General features: G+C 39.0%; 1 protein-coding gene and 1 long non-coding RNA gene across 2 annotated transcripts; one reads left to right on the plus strand and one right to left on the minus strand.

Annotated features, from left to right (window-relative positions):
- Positions 1-226: 226 nt before the first annotated feature.
- Positions 227-1,537, minus strand: LOC121652189. The gene is made up of 3 exons (XR_006012568.1): positions 1,060-1,537; positions 848-912; positions 227-505 (listed from the first exon to the last, which is right to left on the minus strand). It is a non-coding gene; the product is annotated as an uncharacterized LOC121652189 (long non-coding RNA).
- A 2,288-nt stretch (positions 1,538-3,825) lies between these two features.
- fkbp1ab (FKBP prolyl isomerase 1Ab) lies at positions 3,826-20,975 on the plus strand. The gene is made up of 5 exons (XM_042004822.1): positions 3,826-3,982; positions 4,107-4,154; positions 15,055-15,167; positions 18,153-18,315; positions 19,682-20,975. The coding sequence occupies exons 1-4, from the start codon at positions 3,946-3,948 to the stop codon at positions 18,279-18,281; spliced, it is 327 nt and encodes a 108-aa protein (XP_041860756.1). The 5' UTR covers positions 3,826-3,945; the 3' UTR covers positions 18,282-18,315; positions 19,682-20,975.
- The last annotated feature ends 1,189 nt before the right edge of the window (positions 20,976-22,164 follow it).

Genomic DNA, 22,164 nt, shown 5'->3' on the forward strand with positions numbered 1-22,164 from the left:
ATGTGACCAAACCACATCTGACTCTTTACAAAGTCATTTATTTTTTATAGTGAATACAGCTGTGCAAAAATAACTATTTACATGTGCGTATACGATGATGCATATCACTTTGGCTTTTCCTGCCATCCTGTCCAATACACCCAGAGACCCTCCATCACAGATCTCTGCTGGCTTCCGCTCTGTCCGTACAGGCGCTCGCTCTGTGCCTGTTCCTGGGAGACCTGCAGCATGTTGAAGCTGCATCGCTTTGCCTCTGCTGTTCAGCATCTAACAGCTTGTCCTGCACAGCAGCCAGAAGAGTGTCGGCTCTTTTTCTATTTCATGGAAAAACAGGGAGGGTGGCGACAGATACTTAACACACAGCAACTATAATAAAATATTTTTAACTGTAATATAAAAACTCAACAAGAAGCTTGTACAATGCAATTTTTTTTAACCAAGTCTAGGGTGGCAGAGGGTTCTGGCAGCTGGCTGATGGCGGTTGACGCTGGTTCTGGTTTGGTTGCTGAATAGATAAACATTTTAGAATAAAAAGCAAGTTATAAACAAGAAGGATGCTAATAAAGTCAACCTTTCATTATAATATATAGTGTAAAATTCTCAATTGTCCAGGAGTGCACAAGTTAATAGCAGTCATTTCAAATTAAATAAAAAAAATTAAGTTTAAGTTCCATTGAAATGACTGAGTCTGCTATTACAATCAGTTCTGTGGCTCTATCAGTTCGTCCTTTTCCATTTAAACCAGTATCTGTATATAAGCATACATGCCCTGTTTACATCTGACTTTTGTTATCTCTATTAAATCAAGAGCAGATATTTTTATGTGCATTAAAGTTGTTTTATTTACCTCATTGATGAGCAAAGGGCTGCTGGTGGCAGCAGGAGCATCCAGGATGCTGTTTGACTCCGTCTCTGATAAAGTAAACATGGATCAGAACCATATTATATACAAAAAAGATGGAAAACATGAAGTAGATCAGCTCAGCTATTTGGGTGGTATCTGAGAACAACTCACAGGTCTATACAGAAGCTTCAATGCTTCTTGTCCTGTTTGCTAACCTTCAAACTCCTCTGAGTTTGCGGTGTTTTCACTGCGGATAATCGCCTCCAGAAACCGCACGCAGGGTCCTTTGCTGCGGCGTTGTCTGAGTAGACATGTCGGTGGTCCAAGGTGTCAAATCATTTACTGGTTTTTCGGTTGATCACACTCCAGTTGTTGTGGTCCTTAATTTATTTGTAGTCTTGTGTGAGTTTTCTCCAGGAGCTGCTTTGCGTCCTGATAAAGCCCCGCATTCTCTGACTGAGAGCTGATCGTAGGAATATTTTTATATTCCGGGGCGAACCTTCAAAACCCCTCTGAAAATCCTCTGTGGCGTAGACCGTCAGAGAAGCTTTGACTGTCCATTAATCGCATGCTCTGTTGTTGTCCGTATGTGCAACCGGGTTTTTTAAATATGGCGGGGACACAAGATGCGGAAATTTGGCAAGGGACGTAGCTACCAGTCACGAAACACCTACGTCATGTGGGTTCCTATAGAACCCCGAAAAGACCCTGCCTCGGAGTAGGAGCTAAAATGGTTATAGGAACTAGTTCCCCTAGTTCCTATATGTCGCGCGAAAAAACGACCTGGTTCCCGAAAAGGTTATAGGAACTGCTAAATGTTCCTACAGTCGGAAAGGGGCTATTGTTTCTGTTATCAAAAGCAACTTACAGTGGTTAGGTAGGTCTTGCCTAAGGACCCAACTGGAAGGTGTTAATATTTGTCCCCTGGGGCAAAAAAAAAAAAAAAAAAAAAAAAGCCAGGCTGTATGAGGAAAGCCTCGTTTGAGCTAATAACATCTCTGAATTAAGGCTCAAGTTGTTCCACCAACACATTTCAGCTGCATCTACTTGAGGCTAATTCAAGCAAGGCTTACATAGCCTGGCTATGTGGGAGGTCCTGAGGAACGTAGGAAGTCCTGACGAGTGAATGGTGGAAAAGAGGAGCTGGCAGAAAAGGAGAGCAAGCCGAGAGCTGTCATTTTCTCAGCAGCTGAAGAAAGAATGCTGATGGAGATCAGTGACAGCAGTGATGTTCATGGCTGGTGAGACACAGACTGATTTACAATTTCAAGACCTGAAAAGAGCCTCCTCTTTCACCATTCATCCAACAGCATGCAACACTGCCCTCTTGAGGTGAGGTAGAGTACTGCCTGCACTTTATTCTATGATAAGCAGAATTAATTCTCTCATACACACATTAAAGACATTACACAGCCTGTAGAGAGTCATGCTGTATAACAAATATGTCAGTTCATACTGGCGACACGCTGAGGAACAGAACCGGGAACGCTTCATGCAACCCAGTTTGTACTGGATCACGCAGTCAGAGGTGAGGCACAGCTCACCTGATCCTCCACCAGGGTTTCTGCCCTGTATTTCATCGGGAAATACTCAAATCTGGCGATTTTTGTGTAGAATCATACTGAAAATGCATTTTTAAGACAGATCAGTGAAAAATATTAATATTTTGGTGGTTGTTTTTTTTTGTTTGTTTGTTTGTTTGTTTCATTTTTATCATGACCGGTGAGGCAGTGCCTCTCCTGACTGCACGTCCCTGATGGAGATGTAGGAGGACTTTAAAAGTGTCATCACCAGAAAAGGTAATACAGCCTTGATTAATAAAGTGAGGGAAGTGACACGGCAAACAACTGCTGACAGAGTAAATACATAAGTTTTACAAGTTTCACACCATTGTCAGTTGTTACATGTTGATTTCACTGTACTGGTTTATTTCTGGTCTTCTCTTGTGTTATACATTTGTTTACATGAAGCAGGCTGAATTGTCTCTGTACAAGATGTACTGGCCCTGCTCAGTTTTTTAACAACCCAGTAATCAATATGCATCATCATACTTTGTGAATATATTATCGTGTATGTGCGTGCGTGTGTGCATCCTGTTAATTCTGCACTGTTACATTTCAACAGAAACAATCTTAACAGCCAAAGCGTACCAGGCAGCAGGTGAAAATAAAGTACCAGAACATATTTCAGAGTGGGAGGTAGACTTTGAAGAAATGTATTTGTTCTAAACGTGTTGAGCTGTAAATTTGTTGCACTGTAGATACCAAGACAACATTAGAGACCACTGCCACTGGTGGGGGTCCTCCCCTGAAAACCATGGGGCTGGTGGTCTGAATGTCCTTTGAATTAAGCGTGCACCCTCTGCAGGGTCATCAATAGAAGGCCAATCCGGTAAGCAAAAAGGAACTCTGTCTCTATCAATATCTTTTTCCATCTATCTCTTTAGATTAGCTTTCTCTGTCTCGCTCTATCTCTCCCATGGACCTACTACAAGTAGATATAAAATACTCATTCTAAGAGAATTAAAAGCACGAGTTACTTTAGTAAAGTGATTAGATACCAATAAAAACAATTTTTAATCATAGATTACATTTTTGTGGCACTGACTTTGATTTTGTTAAACACTGCACCTTAAAGTCTCATTTATTCTCATTCTCACTTTGAACTTCAGCAAACTGTCTTGACCATGTCTACATGTCTAAATGCATTTAGTTCCTTCCATGTGATTTAACTGATTATTATAAGTTATTGAAAAGGTGTACCCAATAAAGTGGCGGTGGGTGTATGTAGCTGCTAAAACAAACAAAACAAAGTTCCACATCTCATTACATTTAGCTTCCAATCAGCCAGACTGTCTTGTAATATTTAATTGTGGGCTTAAGAAATAACTCTCCAGGCTTTCTAAAGATCTATCGAAGCTGTTCTTTGGACACTGGGTACAGTTTCTCCACCAGAAGCAGGGTTTATTCTGAAGGTCTGAAGCGGAAGTCGGTGTGCGGACTTGGCGCTGCTTCCCGAGCGGAGAGAGAGAAAACCGAGATCATCGGATTTCAGGAGTTCACCGGGAGCGCCGCAGCAGCTCCGCAACACACGCCGCTGAAATGGGAGTCGAAATCGAGACGATCACACCTGGTGACGGTAAAGCTGCTGAAAACAGATGCAAAAACGTGTTTTTGGTCCTTATTTGTGCGCATGTATCTGACACCACCTACTACTGTGTTCCTCTCCCGTTATTTTAAGCGCCTCTTTGGTTTCTCCACAGGAAGGACGTTCCCCAAAAAAGGACAGACGTGTGTGGTGCATTATGTGGGTGAGTTTGAAATGTGAAGTTTGCAACTCAACATGCATTCAAAATAGAAATCTGCACATTTAGCGGTCTGTTTAGCTTGTTAACCTGTTGTGGTTCTCGTGGAGGCCGTTCAAGTGGAGTGAAGGCTGCGGGTAACTACCTCCCACAGCCGCGTGAAACCTGGTCATTATCACAGCAAATACTGTCAGGAGGACGCACCGAGGCCGTATTTGATTTGGAAAAACTGTTCACAGCAGACATTTTTAAGCCTCAGGCAGTGGGACAAAGAGTCTCCCAGTCACAGCATGGGCTGCTTCTCAGTTTGACTCCTTCACTCCCTTCCCCGGAAGCACATTTATTCTTAGCATATTTGGTAGGAAAAATGTCTATCAGCGGCAGCAGCAGAGGTGATGTGTCCCAGGATGTGTCCATAATGCACGCTAGCCTGGCAGGTCGCGCAATCACAGCCTAATGAAGATCAGTGGATAATGCATAAAAAAAGAGCGAATGAGACGGATTCCGCCGCAGGGTTCACTCAGAGGCTCAGACAGAGACGCAGACAGACAACAAGGGTTTAAATCTGTCTTTGCAGGAGTTTCTCAAGCTGTGTGTGTGTGTGTGTGTTTTTGGGGGGCGGATTATAACCGTCGGGTGGCTGGAATAATGGCACCCCCATTGTGTTATTCCTGCAGTATTTTCTCCAGAGGAATATGATATGTGATCTTATTCCCACTGCACCTGATGGCAGCATCACCATGAGATTAAATCTGTCTTTTTACTCCTGATGTCTTCTTCCTCCACATATGCCTAAACTATGCGGTATAATATATTCAATGATTATTTTCAGTATTGATTAATATTTCTATTGTCCTGATCAAGCAGTTAATTATTTGGGCCCAGTTTACATTGTTTCCATGCAAAACACAAATATTTTTCTGTGGCATTTTTGGGTTACACATGGCCTGGTGATGTGAAAGATGTCATTGTCGTCAAAAGATTCCAGTTTCAGTTGGGGTGCGTAAGCTGGGCAGAGTTACTTGGCGATGTGAGAAATTTTGACTTTTTGAACACTTATTATCACTTAAGGGTTCTAAATGCCGACCTGAACTGTTTAAAAGTAAAGACTGAGAAGTGAGACGTGCTTCGACCATTTCACCTGTTGATTTAAAGACGGCAGCTGCTCTTTGAACAGCTGACTGAACATGGGGCTGGACCAAGGATTTAATTTGCATCAGGCCCCTGCACTCTTACACCTGCTGGTCGAATCGTTAACACTGTTATAGACACGAAGAAGCATTTACTTCATGATAACATGCATGCATATGCATGAAACACACTGCAGAACAGGCTCGAAATTATGGATAAGCTACTGGATTCAGATGGGCCACCCTAAAGAATCCTCTTCCGAAATTTCAAATCAGAGGCAACCATCTAAGAAATCCAGTGCACTGATTAATGAGATGGATGAGCAACCTGTGCACAATTCTCGACTGCTGTCAGCCATGGAAAGAGTTGAAAGGATGCAAGAAGAGTCCTTCAGACGGCTACAATCGTTAGAAATGACTGTTAAAGGCAACACAGACACCCTGAAAAGCATCATGGATTCTCTTGAATTTTGGGGGAAACGGGTGGAAGATGTAACAAAAAAAATAAAAGTTGACAATCTTCAGACCAGAACTGAAACTCTAGGGAAAAATAATACAGTTCTTTGTGGAAAATGCAACAACCCTGCACCTGTGAGAGAAGATGGAACCTCCAGGTCAAGAAGATCATCATCAACCTCTTCAGCCAGGTTTCCCCTGATATAAGAGGCCGGCTGCCTCTCTCTGTTGACATCGTGCACAGGCTGGGTCCCGCTCCTGAGAAGTGCCGTCCAGTCACTGGATCACCATCCAGTTCCTGTCACGGTCCAACAGGAACAAGATCTGGAAGGACGACAGAACCTCCCATTTACTCAAAGAAAGGAAGATAAAAATAATGGAGGAACAAGCTTTGGCTGCTGGTGGAGCGGGTGGGAAAGGATGGGAGGAGAGCAGGTTTCAGAGGCGCTTCGGCACTTATTGACGGTTAAAGTGAACAACATGCTTTAAACGCTGAGAGGATGAGCTATTTCTTTTCCCTTTTTTTTTTCTTCATTTTTAGGTTCTTTAATAGATGAGAGGCTGTGTGTGTAGGCCTATATGTTTTTAATCTTTCATTTATATCATCTTGGTGCTTCTTCTACATTCAAATATAGCCACATTAATAAAGGCAATTAAGGTTTCTGTTATTTAATGAAGCCAATACATATTTTGGAAAATATAATTTAATGAGCCCTGTAAGATCTAGATTTATCTATCGCAGACACAACAGCAGCTCATATCCTAAGTGAGGATCTCATGACTGCTCTTTAATTTATTTTTTGGTGGGGTTTCTTCTCATCTTGTACTGGTTTTGTCTTGTTCAGTGTGACGTTGAATGTCAATTTCTGTTTTATCTGTTAACAAGATTAACAAACAAATAAATTAGAAAATATGTGATAACCAATAACTTTTCAGCTACTAAACTTTGAAGAATTCCCACACTACTCCCAATACCGCTGTTATTAAACATAAGTGCGCTGCGCTGCATGCTGGTGGTGCTGCATTCACGGGGTGATGGAAATTCCCTTTCCCACGTTTGCTAGTTGTACTTCCAGACTTTTTATGTTCATGCTTCTATTGTAACATGTCGAAAAATACACTGGATGTCAGTTTAAGTCAGTAACTCACTCAGTTTTCTGGTTAGATAACAATTTTAAAAAACTATCAAAACTATGACTGAGTTTTAATGAGTTGTCTTCCAACATGAGGGGTTATTCTTACATTTTTCCAGTCAGAAAGATTTTCTCTTTTTATGCCAACGTCACATGAACGCAGCATTCCCTTCAGACCATTCAGGTCACATAGTTTAAAAATCTGCGTGCTGACAAAAATGTTATCGGGGCAAGTCATTATGGACTTATCGGAATGACGTAACAATTTCCTGTTATCGGGCCGGTAGTTATCGTGCATCCCTACCTACTTTATTCCCAATCTGAAACAATTTTTTGATATCTCAATGAAATCTCGCCGCCCTGCTTTGGTCAAAGCTGCTGGGTCCACCCATTACTCCGTCTTTCTGGAGGTGGGCCTCTGCTGTGATTGACACAGCTTAGCACCTCCACAGACAGGAACAGGACCTTCAGGACCTGGAGTTAGACCCCGAGCAAGAAGCTGGTCCTGAAGAAGATTGAGCATGAAGACTTTAACAGGATGCTTGTGATAGGTGAGTCTGACATTTACTGATGTGTCTGTGTTTAATTCTTATATAACACCTGCAACATTGCTTTGAGTGTACAGTGAAGTATAATAAACGATCGCATCATGAAGCTAATCCACCTTTGAAGCTAAACAGTAAAGCTAAACATGTTTTATTGAGTCATGTTGTTTAGCATGTAGCGGCTAGTTAGCTACAGAAACCAGAACTTTTTCAACAGCACTGACGGACCTGAGATGTGACACCAGCTGTGAAAGTTTAATGGAAAAACAGTGTGGTTGTGAAACGCCATGCAAACATGATGTAAACCTGTCTGATGTTGGATTATATCAGGGCTCCCCGGCTCTGGTCCTCAAGACCCACTGTCCTGTAGACTTTCCATGTTTCCTTGCATTAACACACCTGAATGAAATTAATGCTTCAGTAGCAGACTTGTTCAGAGCTTTTTAGACACCATAGAAATTGAACCAGGTGTGTTGTAGCAGGGAAACATGTAATACCTGCAGGATAGTGGGCCTTGAGGACCATGGTTGGATATCACTGGGTTACAGGACCTCCTCTTTTACCCAGACATGTTCTTTTTTTTTTTTTTTTTTTTTTTTTTAAAGCTCTGAGATGTCTACTTGAGGATGTATAATATAGTCATGACAAAATTTGCCAGTAGCGCACATGCATGCCATTACTTTTCATTTAACTGGCGCACTCGTGGAAAACATCTAAATATATGGTCTAATGGCCTAAAGCTTCTCTACAGAGCCTGAGAATGTTGGACAGATACCACAGGTAGGATGGCTAATGGATGAATGTAGTAGTAATCAAGACATCATTTTCTCTATTTACAAAGGTTACAAAGACTTCACCAGCTTCAAAACCAAGAAGTCTGGATCTAGTAGGAGGAGGTGGACCGGGTCGGAACCTGAAGCTGATCTGGTCTGGATCCAGTGTGTTTAAATGTATATTCCTTACAGAATGTATTCAGCACCTACGGAGCAGATTCTGGGCCTTTACATGTCAGAGGAATAGAGCATCACTCTCTAGATGTACATGTTCTATCATTTATCATTTTAGAACAATATATAGTTAACAGAATATATTATAATTCCCTGTTTTAGTTAAATTGTTCATCTTGTTAAACCGTTCTTTTTTAACAGTGAGAGGACAGCAGAATATTCAGTTAGGTTTTATTTTCAATGAACCAGATTAGAAACACAACTGTGTCATTGCTAACAGATACAGAAACTGTCTTAATAAAATAAACGATTCTCCTAAAGGTAACTTTAAATAGCTATCTTTTTTTTATTTAATCACAGCAGAAGGAAGGATAAAATGAGATGGTAGTGATAAAAGTGTGCATCATTTACTAGTAAACAGTATATGACTTGAACATTCTTCATCACTGACGGCTCCGATGTCTGAACAGAACATAAGCAACAGACGGCTAACAGCCAGCGGCGGGCTAACGCTGAGTTTCTACAGTGAGAAGCTCTCAAACACACATCCAGCTCAGCTGCTTGTTTTCAGAGTTACAGACTCAACTGTTTAAGTAAAAAGCACTGAGTAACAAAGACATGAAGCAAAGGCAACATGAACGTATAAAGTAAACGTAGCTAGCTTCATTTTATTTTATTTTTATTGTACAGCACTTTTGTCAGCCACATTGTTGTTTTTAAGGTGCTTTATAAATAAAGATGGTATGAAAGAGCGTTAGCATCAATGTTAGCTGTTAGCATTAGTTATTCAACATGGCCAATACTTAAATATCACAATAATTCCTGAAATACTCATGTTCTCCTGGTCTGAAGTTAGTCCACTGCCTCTGGAGATGTGGACTAACTGGTTAAATGGTCCAGGTTGAAAAGTCCGGTTCGAAGTGATCGCCAGAGACCAACAGATGTTAGATGACTTTTTCTGGAGCGTCGGCCTTAAAAATAAAGTTGATCCAGACGGCTCGATCCAGGCGTAGCGGTGTGTCTTCAATGCAGTCGGCCACAGAACATTTCAGTGTGCAGCCTTCATTGTTCCTGCTGCTTTTTACAGACAGAAGATGTTTTTGTTTTGTTCCCCCCCCCCCCCCTTTTCGGCTAAAGACGGACGAGGCCACGCAAATCGGGTATACACGTGGGCGAGGTTGAAGACCAGCGGCGGGAGTTTACTTCCCAGGTTGGACGTCATGACTGAGGACAATTACGTCTTCCTCTCTGAAAGCTGAATTTCAAAGTCAGATACTCCCTAATGGCATCCCAGGGTTTTTTTTTTTTTGTTTTTTTTGTTTTTTAAATAGGAGTATTTGGTGTTTTAGTGACTTAAAATGCCACAAAAGTAATTTTTTGCATAATATGTCCCCTTTGATAGTTTTAGCAAATAGTTAATGAAATTTCAAGTTCAGAATCTGTCCATACAAATTAGTGAGAGGATCTGTAGAACAGAGAATCTCAGATGGTCACAAAAATCATAGAACTATCAATCAAATTAAATTTGCCTAAAGAAGAAATGGAAAATCTGACAACTGCACAAGCTGAACTGGACAAAATTTATGAGGAAAAGGACAAGGGTGCTCTTTTCAGATCTAGAAGATGGCTAGAGCAAGGTGAAAAATTCAATAAGTATTTTTTTAACTTGAACAAAAGAAACTATGAACAGTTGTCTCTAAGAAAACAGAATTAATGACGTAATATGTGATAATGTTAAGGAAATCTCCCGGTAAGTGGCCAAGTTCTATGAAACACTGTACACTGCTGACTTATTAGTTCAAGATAATATTGCACTGTTTATTCAAGGCTTAGAACCAGGTTAAAAAAAAAAATAATAAAAACATTTAAGATAATTTGTGATGAAAAAAAATTGTTTAAAGGATGTACAAACCTGCGTTGAAGCTTTATAAGAAAATAAATCACCAGGAAATGACAGATTAATAGGATAATTCTACAAAGATTACAGCAAAATATTAGCCATATTTCTAGCAGCAATGTTTGAAGAAACTTTAGATAAAGAGGAGTTGCCTCCAACCATGAAATAAGGTTTAATTAAACTAATCCCTGAGCCAAATAAGGACCAAATTAGTATTGAGAACTAGAGACCGATCAGTGCTGAATAATTAAAAAATATTAGCCGCAATTTTTGCCAAAAAGCTTTAACTTGTTTTTAAATGACGTCAATGAGGAGCAATCAGGATTTATGCCTGGAAGGAACATAGTTATTATTGTAAGATTCATTTTGGACATGATTGATTATAATTACTACATTCCCGATGAAAGCTTTTTTCTGTTTGTTGATTTCTGTAAAGCATTTGTTAAAGTCAGTCACCAGTTTATGATTAAAACTATGTTTTGGGATTTGGAGATTTCAGTATGTGGTATAAAGTGTGAAACAGTTTAGTGAAACCAACATGTGGTACAACCTCCAGATTCTTTATAAACCTTGGAATCGGACAGGGCTGCCCATAAAGTCTCTTCATATTTCTGTTGGTTGCACAGGTCTTCACACAAAAAAGAATCCATGCTATAGTCAGGGAGTTTAAATGATCAAAACTAGCAGATGATAAAGCCATATTCTTAAAGGACAAATATAAAGTAGGTAAAGCAAAGGGGGGGGGGTCAGTGAGCGTTAGGAAAAAACAATTATAGTTCTGCAGAACAGCAGCTCTCCCAAACAATTTTAGAGCAATTACAGCTATTAGCTCTGATAATCGGTGCATGAGTGTGTAGGTACAACCCTGCACGTGGGAGAGGGCTGCATGCAAGCTGTAGTCCAGGCAGCTGAGTGGGAGACCATTGCCCTCACAGACTTCTAGAAGGCAACCTAATGGAATTATTTGTAAGAGCTGATGGGTCGGATGCAATCATCACAGGCAACGAGCATCAACATACTGCTCTCAGAAAATAACATTTTCTCATGCCGACCTTCCTGCACACAGGACGTGTCCAGAGAGCTTTGAAATCCATAGTTTGATGCTCATAGTAATCTTTAAAAAGACTTTGTTTCTAAAAGAATATCCTGTTTTATGTTGCTGCATTAATAAGCTAAGTGGAAAGCTTCCAGCTGTAAGAGGAAATCCTTTGGATTGTGTGGGGAAAAAAAAGAAATGACTAAATAACTAGAGATGACTCTCCATGAGTGATATGGGTAATCACCTCCACCGTGAGAGATCATCCGCTATTTTTTTTAGTAGCTTGACATAATTTAGCTTTGCTCTGATAACCTAGAAAAAATATTTATGCCTAAATACCTAATGTTTCCAGACTGTATTCTAGTATTGGGTATGTTTTGTAAGTCACAATTAATGGGCATAACTAGTCTTAGACCAGTTAATAGAGTAGCCGGATATTAATCGAGAATTTGTTGAATGGGGTTGTCTGTGAGAGAAATCAGAGAATATTTCCAAACAGCTTTGATGACCTACTAACTCCGCTACCATCTACTTCCAAAACAATTTTGTTTCATAACGTTTTCAGTTTATGAAAAGCATAAAATAATTTGTGTCATCTAATTGCATTATATTTTCAAAATCTGGCATATTTTAACATCTTCATTACATCACGTTATTTTCATTATGGCACAGTAAACTGGAGCACAGCATTTGTCACATCAGGGGTGCCATAAAGCTCCAGCAGGGGAAGCCCTGTGGCTGCTTTTTTGTTTTTGTTTTTTAACTGAGGAAAATGTGCATTATCAATACAAATGAATCTCGTTTTACAAGTTGTTTTTATATTTATGTGTTTCATGAACATGTTAACTTGTTCAGGAGGATATGTGTAATTGTATCTATTGTGAAGTGACAAAGTAAATTATTTGAAGACAAAGCAAGCCATTTTAATGCAGCCCTTTAAAATAACCCCAGCATAGTTTTGCTGTAGAGTTTAGAAATGTTTAAACTAAACAAGCAAAGTTCCAGTATACTCTTGATTACGGTGGCCCAGAAGCGTCACAGCAATACATAAGCCACAATGCTACACAATTAGCCAGAACAAAATAAGTCACAACTAGGGCTGGGTTAGAAAAAATCGATTAATCGATTTTAATCAATTCAATTTAAATAAATCCAATATCAATTCATAAAACTTGGAGATTAATTTTTTTTAAATGTCCTCATTTCCGGTAACTCGACCCTACTCTTGTGTGACTTGTTGAGGCTCGGCAAAATCTTAGCATATATACACACAGCTGGTTTCTTGTGTTTTCTCCGTCCAAAATCAGCTTCTCTTGTCGAGATACTGTCACATTCAGATGTTTTCATTCACCAATGTGGATTACATCCATCTATAAGGTCTTTTTCAGTGTATTACTGCTCTCATTAGCAGCTAACGCTAGCAGCTAACGCTAGCAGCTAACGCTAGCAGCTAACGCTAACGGGCGCCGTCAGGTTCAACATCAAGAAGTGATGTCACCACATGCGTAGTTTAAATAAATCAGATATGGTCATTAAAAGTGAAATTTTCTCTAGAACAGGTGTCCTTTTATCAAACAGTAAACAGGCTGATGCTGTGTATCTGGTTTACATGACAGCATGTCGTAGCTGCTCTCTGTGTCCACGGCAGTGAGCGCACACACAGACACATGCGTGCACACACAAGTTTCCGTGTGGACAGAGTGCACGTGTTGGAAAACATGTAACTCACCACTCCTCATCACTGATCACTCCTTATTCCTCATACTCGGCATGCTGACACAGTCACTGATTTGTCCAGTGGGTTAGATAATTTAGATAAGATCATTTTTTCTCTCTCTCTCTCTATGATTGAGTATCTGGTACTTTGGTTGTTTTTGTGATACATTTGTGATATGTTTCTTGATTTGGTTATTATTTAGGAACTCATTATTACTGTCAGGTCTTTTTTTTTGTAAAAGTCAGGAAATTTGCTGGTGTGTTTCTGTACAGGTGTAGCAGTTGGTTGGTGATGGTTTGGATTGAAGGGTCGTTGCCTTCTATCTGTTGTGTTTTTGTTTAATTTTTCTTCTTTCTGGTTTCTTTTTTTGTTTCTTTTCGCTGTCTTCCTTATTTTGATGTCTCCTCCGGTCTGGTCCAGCAAGATTATATAGATTCCATAATTCAAAGTAAATAAATAACAGTAAATAAATAAATCACATTATCAAGAGGAGCCTTATACCCATAAACCTCCCATTGGCAGAGCAAATTTGTTCAGCACAACACAGCAACCAGACCATTATTCCGTTTGCTACACTGCTGGACAGGAAAAGGGGGGAAAACATGTCAACCAGCTCAAAATCAGACAAAGATATGAGAGTTTTCTAGATTCTCTTTGGCAGCTGTCAAACTATGATCCACACACTAGTGGATATGTAAATGCAGATATCCAACTGTATTTTAAATCAATATATAAATATATTAATGCCAATATATGAATAAAGTAAAATCTTGTCTTCTATCTATATATACAGACAGCTATGTGTGTGTGTATATATATATATATATATATATGCGCATACTCATACATTTTTAATATTTTCACCAGTGTGTATGTAAATGGTGGTGGCAGGAAATGCTTGTGTGACTGGGACATTAGGTGAGAGGGATGGTTGTGTTTTTATTGATTCTTGTTCAGGAATAAGAGTATTTTGACAGTGTTGGGGCTCAGGTGATTTCTTTGATACAACTTCACCAGCCTTAGAAAACACCCTCTCACAGGGGACTGAAGAAGCAGGTGTGCACAGAAACTGTCGGGCCAATTTGTATAGGTAAGGATAAAGATGCTTCTGTGTATGCCAGTATAACGATGGGTCCTCTTGTCGTGGAATGGAAAATCTCAAACTTCCATCTCTGATATCTGTTTCTTTGTTTAGACAGAGACTTCAACAGATTCTTGTCGACACTTGTTCCTGCTGACGATGCTGACTCTCACTTAGATACAAACATTTGTCCACTACTTTTTCTTTCACATAGATCTGTCCCATATACTGAGACCTACTCCCTTCCCCCTTTCATTTTTATATATTTGTATTTGCTCTGCATTGTTAGGTGTATTTTTTCTATTGTTGTATTGTGGTTCTTGTGTATGCACAGTTGTATGTTTGTATGCATGTACATTATTTATTCCTGCTGGGGCCTCTTGGCCAGGTCATGTTTGCAAATGAGAACTGGTTCTCAAACATTTTTTACCTGGTTAAATAAATGTTAAATAAAAAAAAATAATTAAATAAAACTGCTTCATTTCCCTTCACCTGGTTGTGGAACCCCAGGAATTTAAACCTGGGGTCCAGCATTGTTGCCAGTGTCATCACACTTTGTGTATCTAAACCAGCCAGATGTTCTCTAAGTTTGCGGATTAGGCTATCAGCTAATAGTTAGGATCGGTCTTTAAATTTGAGGTTTCACATTGTACTCTGTGGTGGAGCATTTTCATGAGCAGTATAACCTTTGAGGCTGGCACACCTTTCTGTGTTACGCAAAAAGTAGAGGGTGTAGTCACACTTTAATGGCAGAGAAGATTTTGCAAATTTATCATGTGCAGAACCCACATACTCAACTCGGCTGCTCATCCCAAAATGCAATCTCCCTACAAATGTAGCTCCATTTAAAAGTGAAATAAACAGGTTTTCCAATGCTGTAGGATTTAGAAAAATATTCCACTATTAAAATGTTCATTAAGATTACACTTTGTGTTAAACAGCTCTACTCCTCTCTTTCTAGGCTCCTTGACAGATGGCCGGAAGTTTGACTCATCTCGGGACAGGGACAAGCCTTTCCGGTTCAAAATCGGCAAGCAGGAGGTGATCCGAGGCTGGGAAGAGGGTGTGGTGCAGGTAGGCTGCAGGGTATCGCTCAGGATGTTTGCATGGGATGGGTGTATCGATACTCTGGTGTCGACACTTTGATATCAGTCAAATTATCTGATTCGATACTTTTTTTTTAATATTGAGATACCATTTATTTTCACTTCTGAGAGTTTTAGGCAGTGGAACTGCCTGCAAAGCCCAGCAACAGTGTATTCCGTCTTTGTCACGATTATGGTAGCCTATCAGATGTCGTGATGATGCTGCTACTGTTAGTGATAATGAAGATTTGTTTTGATATTTTACTGGTTTAATGCAGGTTATTGTGCTTATATTTTTATTATCCATTTATAAATGTAATAATTTAACAAATGTGAATTATCTTATATTAATTTGTAGTTTAATTATTTTATCATTTTATAAATATTTTGTTCAATTTACTCATCAGTATAATTATTGTTTTAAAAGCATTTATTTCAGATATTGATGTTCTTGAGTTTTATTTATAGTTCATACTATCTTCCAATAAAGATATTAATGCAAACTCTACAATTGTGAGTTTCCTTTAAGGGGTAAAAGGTATTGATATTGGAATCGATTGTAAAAGAACCGTAAACTAATTCTATCATTTCGTCATGAAAAACATTGATGTTGCTCTTCCCTAGTTTGTATGTTTTAAATAGCTGTTCAACAGGAGCTTTAAGATAAATGTTTTTCTATGTGGTTGTCATTCTTTGGGAAAATAATGGAGGAAGGAAGGAAGTTGTGCTGTAGGAAGATGTTCTTCTTTCATTTTGCAATTTTAATCAAAGCCACTGGATCTGCCACAAATACTAAGCTGTAGCTGTTTATAGCAGTTTAAAGATCATCCATCCGATTTCTGCTTCTCATTCAGGATCAGTCAACAGAGATCCCCAGACCTTCCACTACCCAGCTCACTCCTTCTGAGTGTGTGCGTGTGTGTGTGTGTGTGTGTGTGAGAGAGAGAGAGAGAGAGAAACAAGGTATTCCCAAACCAGTTAAAATGGGTAATCTCTTGAGCAAATCTTTGGTCTGTTTTTGGTAAGACATGTTTGAAACACCTGCTGGGAGACATTCTGACCAGATGCCCAAGCAACCAGCTGCTACATTGCCCCAAGCCCCTCCTGGATGACTGAACCACTGTCCCTGTACTTCAGGGTGAACCCCACCGAAGAAGCTCATTTTGACATTTGTATGTGCAATTTCATTTGTCATTTGGAGCGTCTACCTACACTTTTCTCCAAGACTTTATCCAGTCAACTTAATGCTGCTTTGTTGGGTCCAGGACTTGCCATTTCATTCTTTGTTTTACATATTTGATTCTATAAGACACATATAAGATCCAAAATACAAGAGGATGTAACAGTCTCACTTTTTTGTTGTTTTCTTATTGCTGTGTCATTAAAAAAATCTATTTGGTGATTTATTTGGTGCAGATACTGATACTTGACCCAAACAGGCAATAATAAAACATAATTATAAAGCTAATTTCTTCATCAAGCCCAATAAGGGAATTAATTTAGGAACATGACAAATAAATTCCTGTTATGTAGTTAATGTAAAAGTCAATTTGTAGAGTTATTAACAAAGTTTATTTATTTGAAGGAACTCCTTTGTTGTTTGATCACTGTGTTATGTAGAGGGTGTCCGGTGTTACACATCACGTCTGCTCTGCCCCCTTCTCGTAGACTGCCTCAGTGTTACACTTTCAGTCAACGTTGGTTGTCCAGGTAAACACCCAGAAACACCCACAACCTCACAGGTGTGTCTGTTTGGTGGTTGATAATCCAGGCTAATTTCTGGAGCTTCTCACATAACAATGCAGGATTAATTGTATTAAAGGCACTTGGAAAAAACCAAGAATGTGATCCTCACAACGCTGCCTGTTTGTTCAGATGAAGCAGGTACGTAGGTGATGGCATCTTCAACAGGTGGGTGAGCCAATGACAATTTCTTCATCATTTGGGACGTTAAGGCAGCTGGTGTGTAGTTGCTGAAGTTCCAGAAACAAGACGGGCTGTCTTTCACAGTACTGGAACTTTCTCTTGACTCAGGGTAAGGTTTAAGAGTTGTTGTTTAATCTAACATAGCTTCAGGATTATGAGGTTGAAACCATTTGGACCTGCAGCCTTGTTCCAGTTCAGTCTTTCCAGTTGCCTCTTCACTTGACTGGAGGGGGAGGCAGAGGAAGTCTCAGTGTGATCTGAGGTGGGGTGGGAGGGTGATGTTGGTGAGGCTATTCTACATAATGATACTGCAGAGTGTGAAGTCTGTGTGACTGGTGGCGTCATTCTGATCCAAACCAGCTAAACATGTTGAGCTTTTTTCAGACTTCCATCAGTCTGGTCCGTCTTCTCCTGTGATGGTTTTTATCCCTGACCACACATCTCTCACACTGTTCTGTTTCCCATCTTTTTCCTTTCACCTCTTAGCTCTCCCTTATCTCCATTTTCATCTGCTGCTTTACAGTCCTCCGTAGGTCAAATACGTCTTGTACAATGTGCATGCATTCCTTTAGAATGACATGCTGCAATGTATCTGTTGATGTCACTGGAGCAGATAAAAAGAAAAAGTCTTGCATCCTCAGCAGCTGTGATCCAGACATAAAGATTCTATACGAGAAAATGCATTTTATTTCCCTGGTAGTTTCGTTTGCTAAAATAGACTAATTTATTGATGTGATTCCATTATCAGGTTTTCAGCCTTTTGCTGTGCATTACACTGGGCTTTAAAGGCATGCTCCATCCATCTTTTAGATTTTTACTATTGCAAATTAAGCTATTGAGCAATAACACATGATGCACAGAAGAATGGATTCAGTAATAATAAAGCATCTTTAATAAACAAAGTTTTCAGTTGAATTGTCTCCTGTGTGTTATCTGACTTTCCCTGCAGAGGCTGTATTATGATTTTGTGGTCTTGCAGTCCCATAACCTACGTTATCTTATTCCTCTTTTCTCCAACTGTGCCATCTGCTACCACCTCCTCCTCCAGATGAGTGTTGGTCAGAGGGCCAAGCTGACCTGCTCGCCTGACTTCGCTTATGGAAACAAAGGCCACCCAGGCATCATCCCTCCTAACGCCATCCTCATCTTTGATGTTGAGCTGCTGGGTTTGGAGTGATGCCAACCTGCAGCCTGTGTGTTGTGTGTGTGATGTAAGTAATTTGCTACAAATCACACTCTGCAAGTCACAGTTAGTCAGACTTTGTTCACAAAGCAGCGTGTACATTCAAATTTTGTAAGTGATGTGCTGTACTGTGCGAAAGTCTTCTGCCAGCCATTATTTATCTATATTTTACCAAAAAATGGAAAATAGTTGTATCATTTTTTATTGAAATTGGATGTAAAAGGGAAAAACAGAGTTTGGACAATTCTGCCAAACTTGAAAAGTGAATATTTGGTCTCAGCAGCCTTATTCAACACAACCTGAACCCTTTTTGACAAACTTGTCATGTCTTAAAGTAGTCTTCAAGAACAGTTCTCCAGGCTTCTCAAAGGACTTTTTAATTCTCTCTTTTTTATTATTATTATTTTTTATTTCTGTCTTCTGTTAAGATGATCCCACTTCATCCATACTGTTGAGGTCTACCGCAGATCTGTTGCTACTGATTGTCTGTTCAGTTTCTTGTCATGTGACATACCTCAGCCTTTTCTCCATGTTTCCCTTTGTCAAGAATGGCTTCTCAAAAGCCACCCTTCCACGGATGGTATTTACGTGGACTTATTCAGATCCTGTTCATCAGCTATAGGATAGTTTGTAGTCCTGCAACAACTTCTTTTTGCCTCCACTTGTCCAGATTCCTGAGTGATTTTAAAAAGACACACTGCACACATTGGATATGCCAAGTCTTCAGCTAATAGATCTTTTTGTGGAAAAAATACTTTTGTATCTGTAAACTGTGATTATTTTTGTGGATGCACCTAAAGGAAAAGTGTTTTTGTGGCTGGCTGTTTGTAGCAAAGTGTTTTAAGAAACCATTTAATTTTTTTTTCTTCTTCTCTTTCTACGTTAACACAACACTAATTCATCGTTTGAGCTATGAGACTTTTATGCTTAAATTCCATCAGAGTTAAATGATCTAACTAAGATCACACTGTTATGAAAATGGTCAGGTTTAAGATTTGGTAAGAAAATGTGTGAAAAAGCAGAAATTGTCCAAAGAAAAACTTTTAAAGGCCTTCAGAAAACTAAGAACTATTGACTATTGACTATATGAATGAGCGGTTGTTCAAGAGTTTATTGTATAAGCCACATGGTTGATATTACACATCTTACATTTTTCTCTTTGTTGTTGATTAAACATTGTGAATGTAAATGTGAATTAACAGAACAGTTACTGCACCTGTGATTGGAATCAAATATGAAATCAATAACATTCTCACTGCTGTTAAAAACTTGCGATAAAGGAAATAAAGTTTACTTGAATTAAAATCTGAAGGCTGCGAGGAAACTGCATCCCCTTTATAGATTTATTTTTCTTTTTTAAATAAAATAAATCGCCCTTTCCATCTTCTTTACAGGTGGCTTCGCACCTGGGTGACCCGTAGAGAAGCTTGGAGAGTCTGCACTTGATTCTTTAAGAGGCTTGACTTTATTGTTCCACACCGTGACTTCATCAAACTCTGAAAGTTTGTATTATTTTGTCTCCGTGACTGAGTTTACAATCTTTTTCCCATTGTATTCTTTATTGTTATAACCATGCATCATAACATTATAATTACCCACCCACAATGCACTTGATATTGAGTCATTTAAGATTACTTTTTTTTTTTTCCTGGTTTTTGTTTTTGGGAGTGCTGGTTATGCAAGATTACACTAGGAAGTACATTAAACCACTATCAGCAGCATTCATCTGTAATGAGTCAGTGCATACTGCTAATATAATGTTTGACATAGCTGGATATCTCTCAGAAAAAAAAGTAAACAAAGGAAAACAATAAGCACACATTTACATCAAACCAGTTTCAAATCAGATAAAAAAAAATTAAACTAGTCTCTTCTGGTTCAATAATGGTTGCTTATAGTCAAATGTTATGGTAACTTAAAATAGACGTTTGTACAGAACCACTACTTTTCTTCTTTATGGAAGGTGCAAACTGAGGAGTGAAAGGGGTAATTGGCACAAAGAGGGAATCAATCATAGTTGTAGATAGCTCTGTGTGCCTAAATGTGGTTACTACCTTAGCCTGTCTGTATGTTCTTGGCCTGATGGGACTTTGGTGTGTATCTCTCTAAACCCCATTTAAAGCCATACACAGGTCAAGGAGTGTAAAGACAGGATTACGCAACGCACATCAAATGGAGACAGATCTTTTATTTTCGATGATCTGAAATGCTTGAAATTTACAAAATAAAAAGTAAAAAAAGGGGGGAGGGGATTCAAATAGCAACTTCCCCTGACCTTATTTTGTGTAACAACTTGAATTGTGTATTTTTCAGATGCCAGCTTTCTATCTTTGAGAATCAGTGAAATTAACGTAGAAGCTATTGTGATAAATTCTGTTTTCTTCTTTTTTGGTTTATTTTTATACTCGCTGTTGAAGTACCACTCTGCCTATCAGCAGACACTGAGAAAAGAAAAGGTTGACACACAGGCATCCTAGTGGTTTTTATACCTAAAAGAAATAGTTTTAAATGGAGTTTAAGTGAAAGAAAATGCTGGCTGTCTGATATTGACTGTAGCTGTCAATGTTATATGTTGGCTGCATTGCAACTGCTGTGGCAACAGATCCCCTCTGTGCTATGTAGTTATATGCTGTTATTGTATGCAGGATAAACCAATTATGTATTTAAAATAAAAGAAGTGCTCTCCAACTGCCTATGGAAGTTTTTTCCTCTTTTTTTTTCAATTTTATTGCATTAAAGAACAAATAATTGAGGATGTTTCAAGTAATGTAGTCCACTTTTTTACACTCCCCCAGTTTTACACAGACTCCAGAATATAAACAACAGTGTGTCTTTGTGATGGCCGCCTAGGCAGCCACACACACTGAGCCCGGTCTGATAACCTTTTTCGTTATTTCAGTTATTTAAATAGATACTTTATTAATCATACTTCCGTTTAGTTGGCTCATTCTTGTCACCTTGTTAAGTGAGTTGCCAGTTCCTGAGGAAGTTGCTGTGTGGGAGGCCCAAGCCGGCTAAAGAAAAGAGTCCCAGCTGATGTGGATCTCCTTGAAGAGGCTGCAGCCTAATTGGACACTTCCATTGCATAAGAGAATAGTGGAAGAGAGGTTTAGGTTTTCTATTGTTTTGTATTACTTTATTTGTTATTCTTAATGTAGAATTATAATTATTTAGATTTCTGCTTTTCTAATGAGTTAGCTAAATTGTTTAATTAAGTTCTGTTATGAATTAAGTTTAAGTTTGTAGGAGGTAGTTATTTTATGTTGTCCTCATGTGTCAAATGGTTTGACCAGCCAGCATAAAGTCTCCCTCATGCTCATTGTGGCATGAGGGAGACATAATCTGTTGATTACAGAACATTGCTGTTCTTTTAACTGGCAGCTGGGTTGCCAGTACATTAGTTTTTCAACAGTAGTATTACTGTTCAATTTACAGTTCACTGTTGTTATTCTTAATATTTAATATGAAATAGGTATTAACTGTGACTCTTCCTTTTGAGTAAAACCAGAGCACTAGCATCAACACAATATTTCACACACTGCCAAGATAAATCAAACATTCTGCCTAAAAAGTCAAAATCTAATAGTTGGACAATTAGATCTTAAGCACCAAACATGGGTGCTTTAAATTTAACTAAAGCCTGGTACACAAATAACGATTTTTTTTAATCTTGTGAGATTTTTCATTGGTTTAAGACCTCGCACGTGAAGAGAAAAAATGAGGCATTGAACAGTTTTGACGGCACTGTGTGTGGTGTACTCCGATAATCCGATTATCACACACATGACGATGCTGTCCCGCAACTCATCTACCATCTAGTCCTCCGAGCCAGACAAACGTTGAAACATAGAAGAAGAACTAAAGCAACAACTTGCAA

The sequence above is a fragment of the Melanotaenia boesemani genome, chromosome 13, assembly GCF_017639745.1.
Source record: "Melanotaenia boesemani isolate fMelBoe1 chromosome 13, fMelBoe1.pri, whole genome shotgun sequence".
NCBI classification, from domain to species: domain Eukaryota; kingdom Metazoa; phylum Chordata; class Actinopteri; order Atheriniformes; family Melanotaeniidae; genus Melanotaenia; species Melanotaenia boesemani.

What these genes read in the sequence shown, in the direction of transcription:
- fkbp1ab (XM_042004822.1), top strand. Translation starts at nt 3,946, where the DNA reads ATGGGAGTCGAAATCGAGACGATCACACCTGGTGACG. An exon ending in GACGATCACACCTGGTGACG is followed by an intron (nt 3,983 to 4,106) that starts GTAAAGCTGCTG and finishes GTTTCTCCACAG; the next exon opens with GAAGGACGTTCCCCAAAAAA. An exon ending in GTGTGTGGTGCATTATGTGG is followed by an intron (nt 4,155 to 15,054) that starts GTGAGTTTGAAA and finishes CTCTCTTTCTAG; the next exon opens with GCTCCTTGACAGATGGCCGG.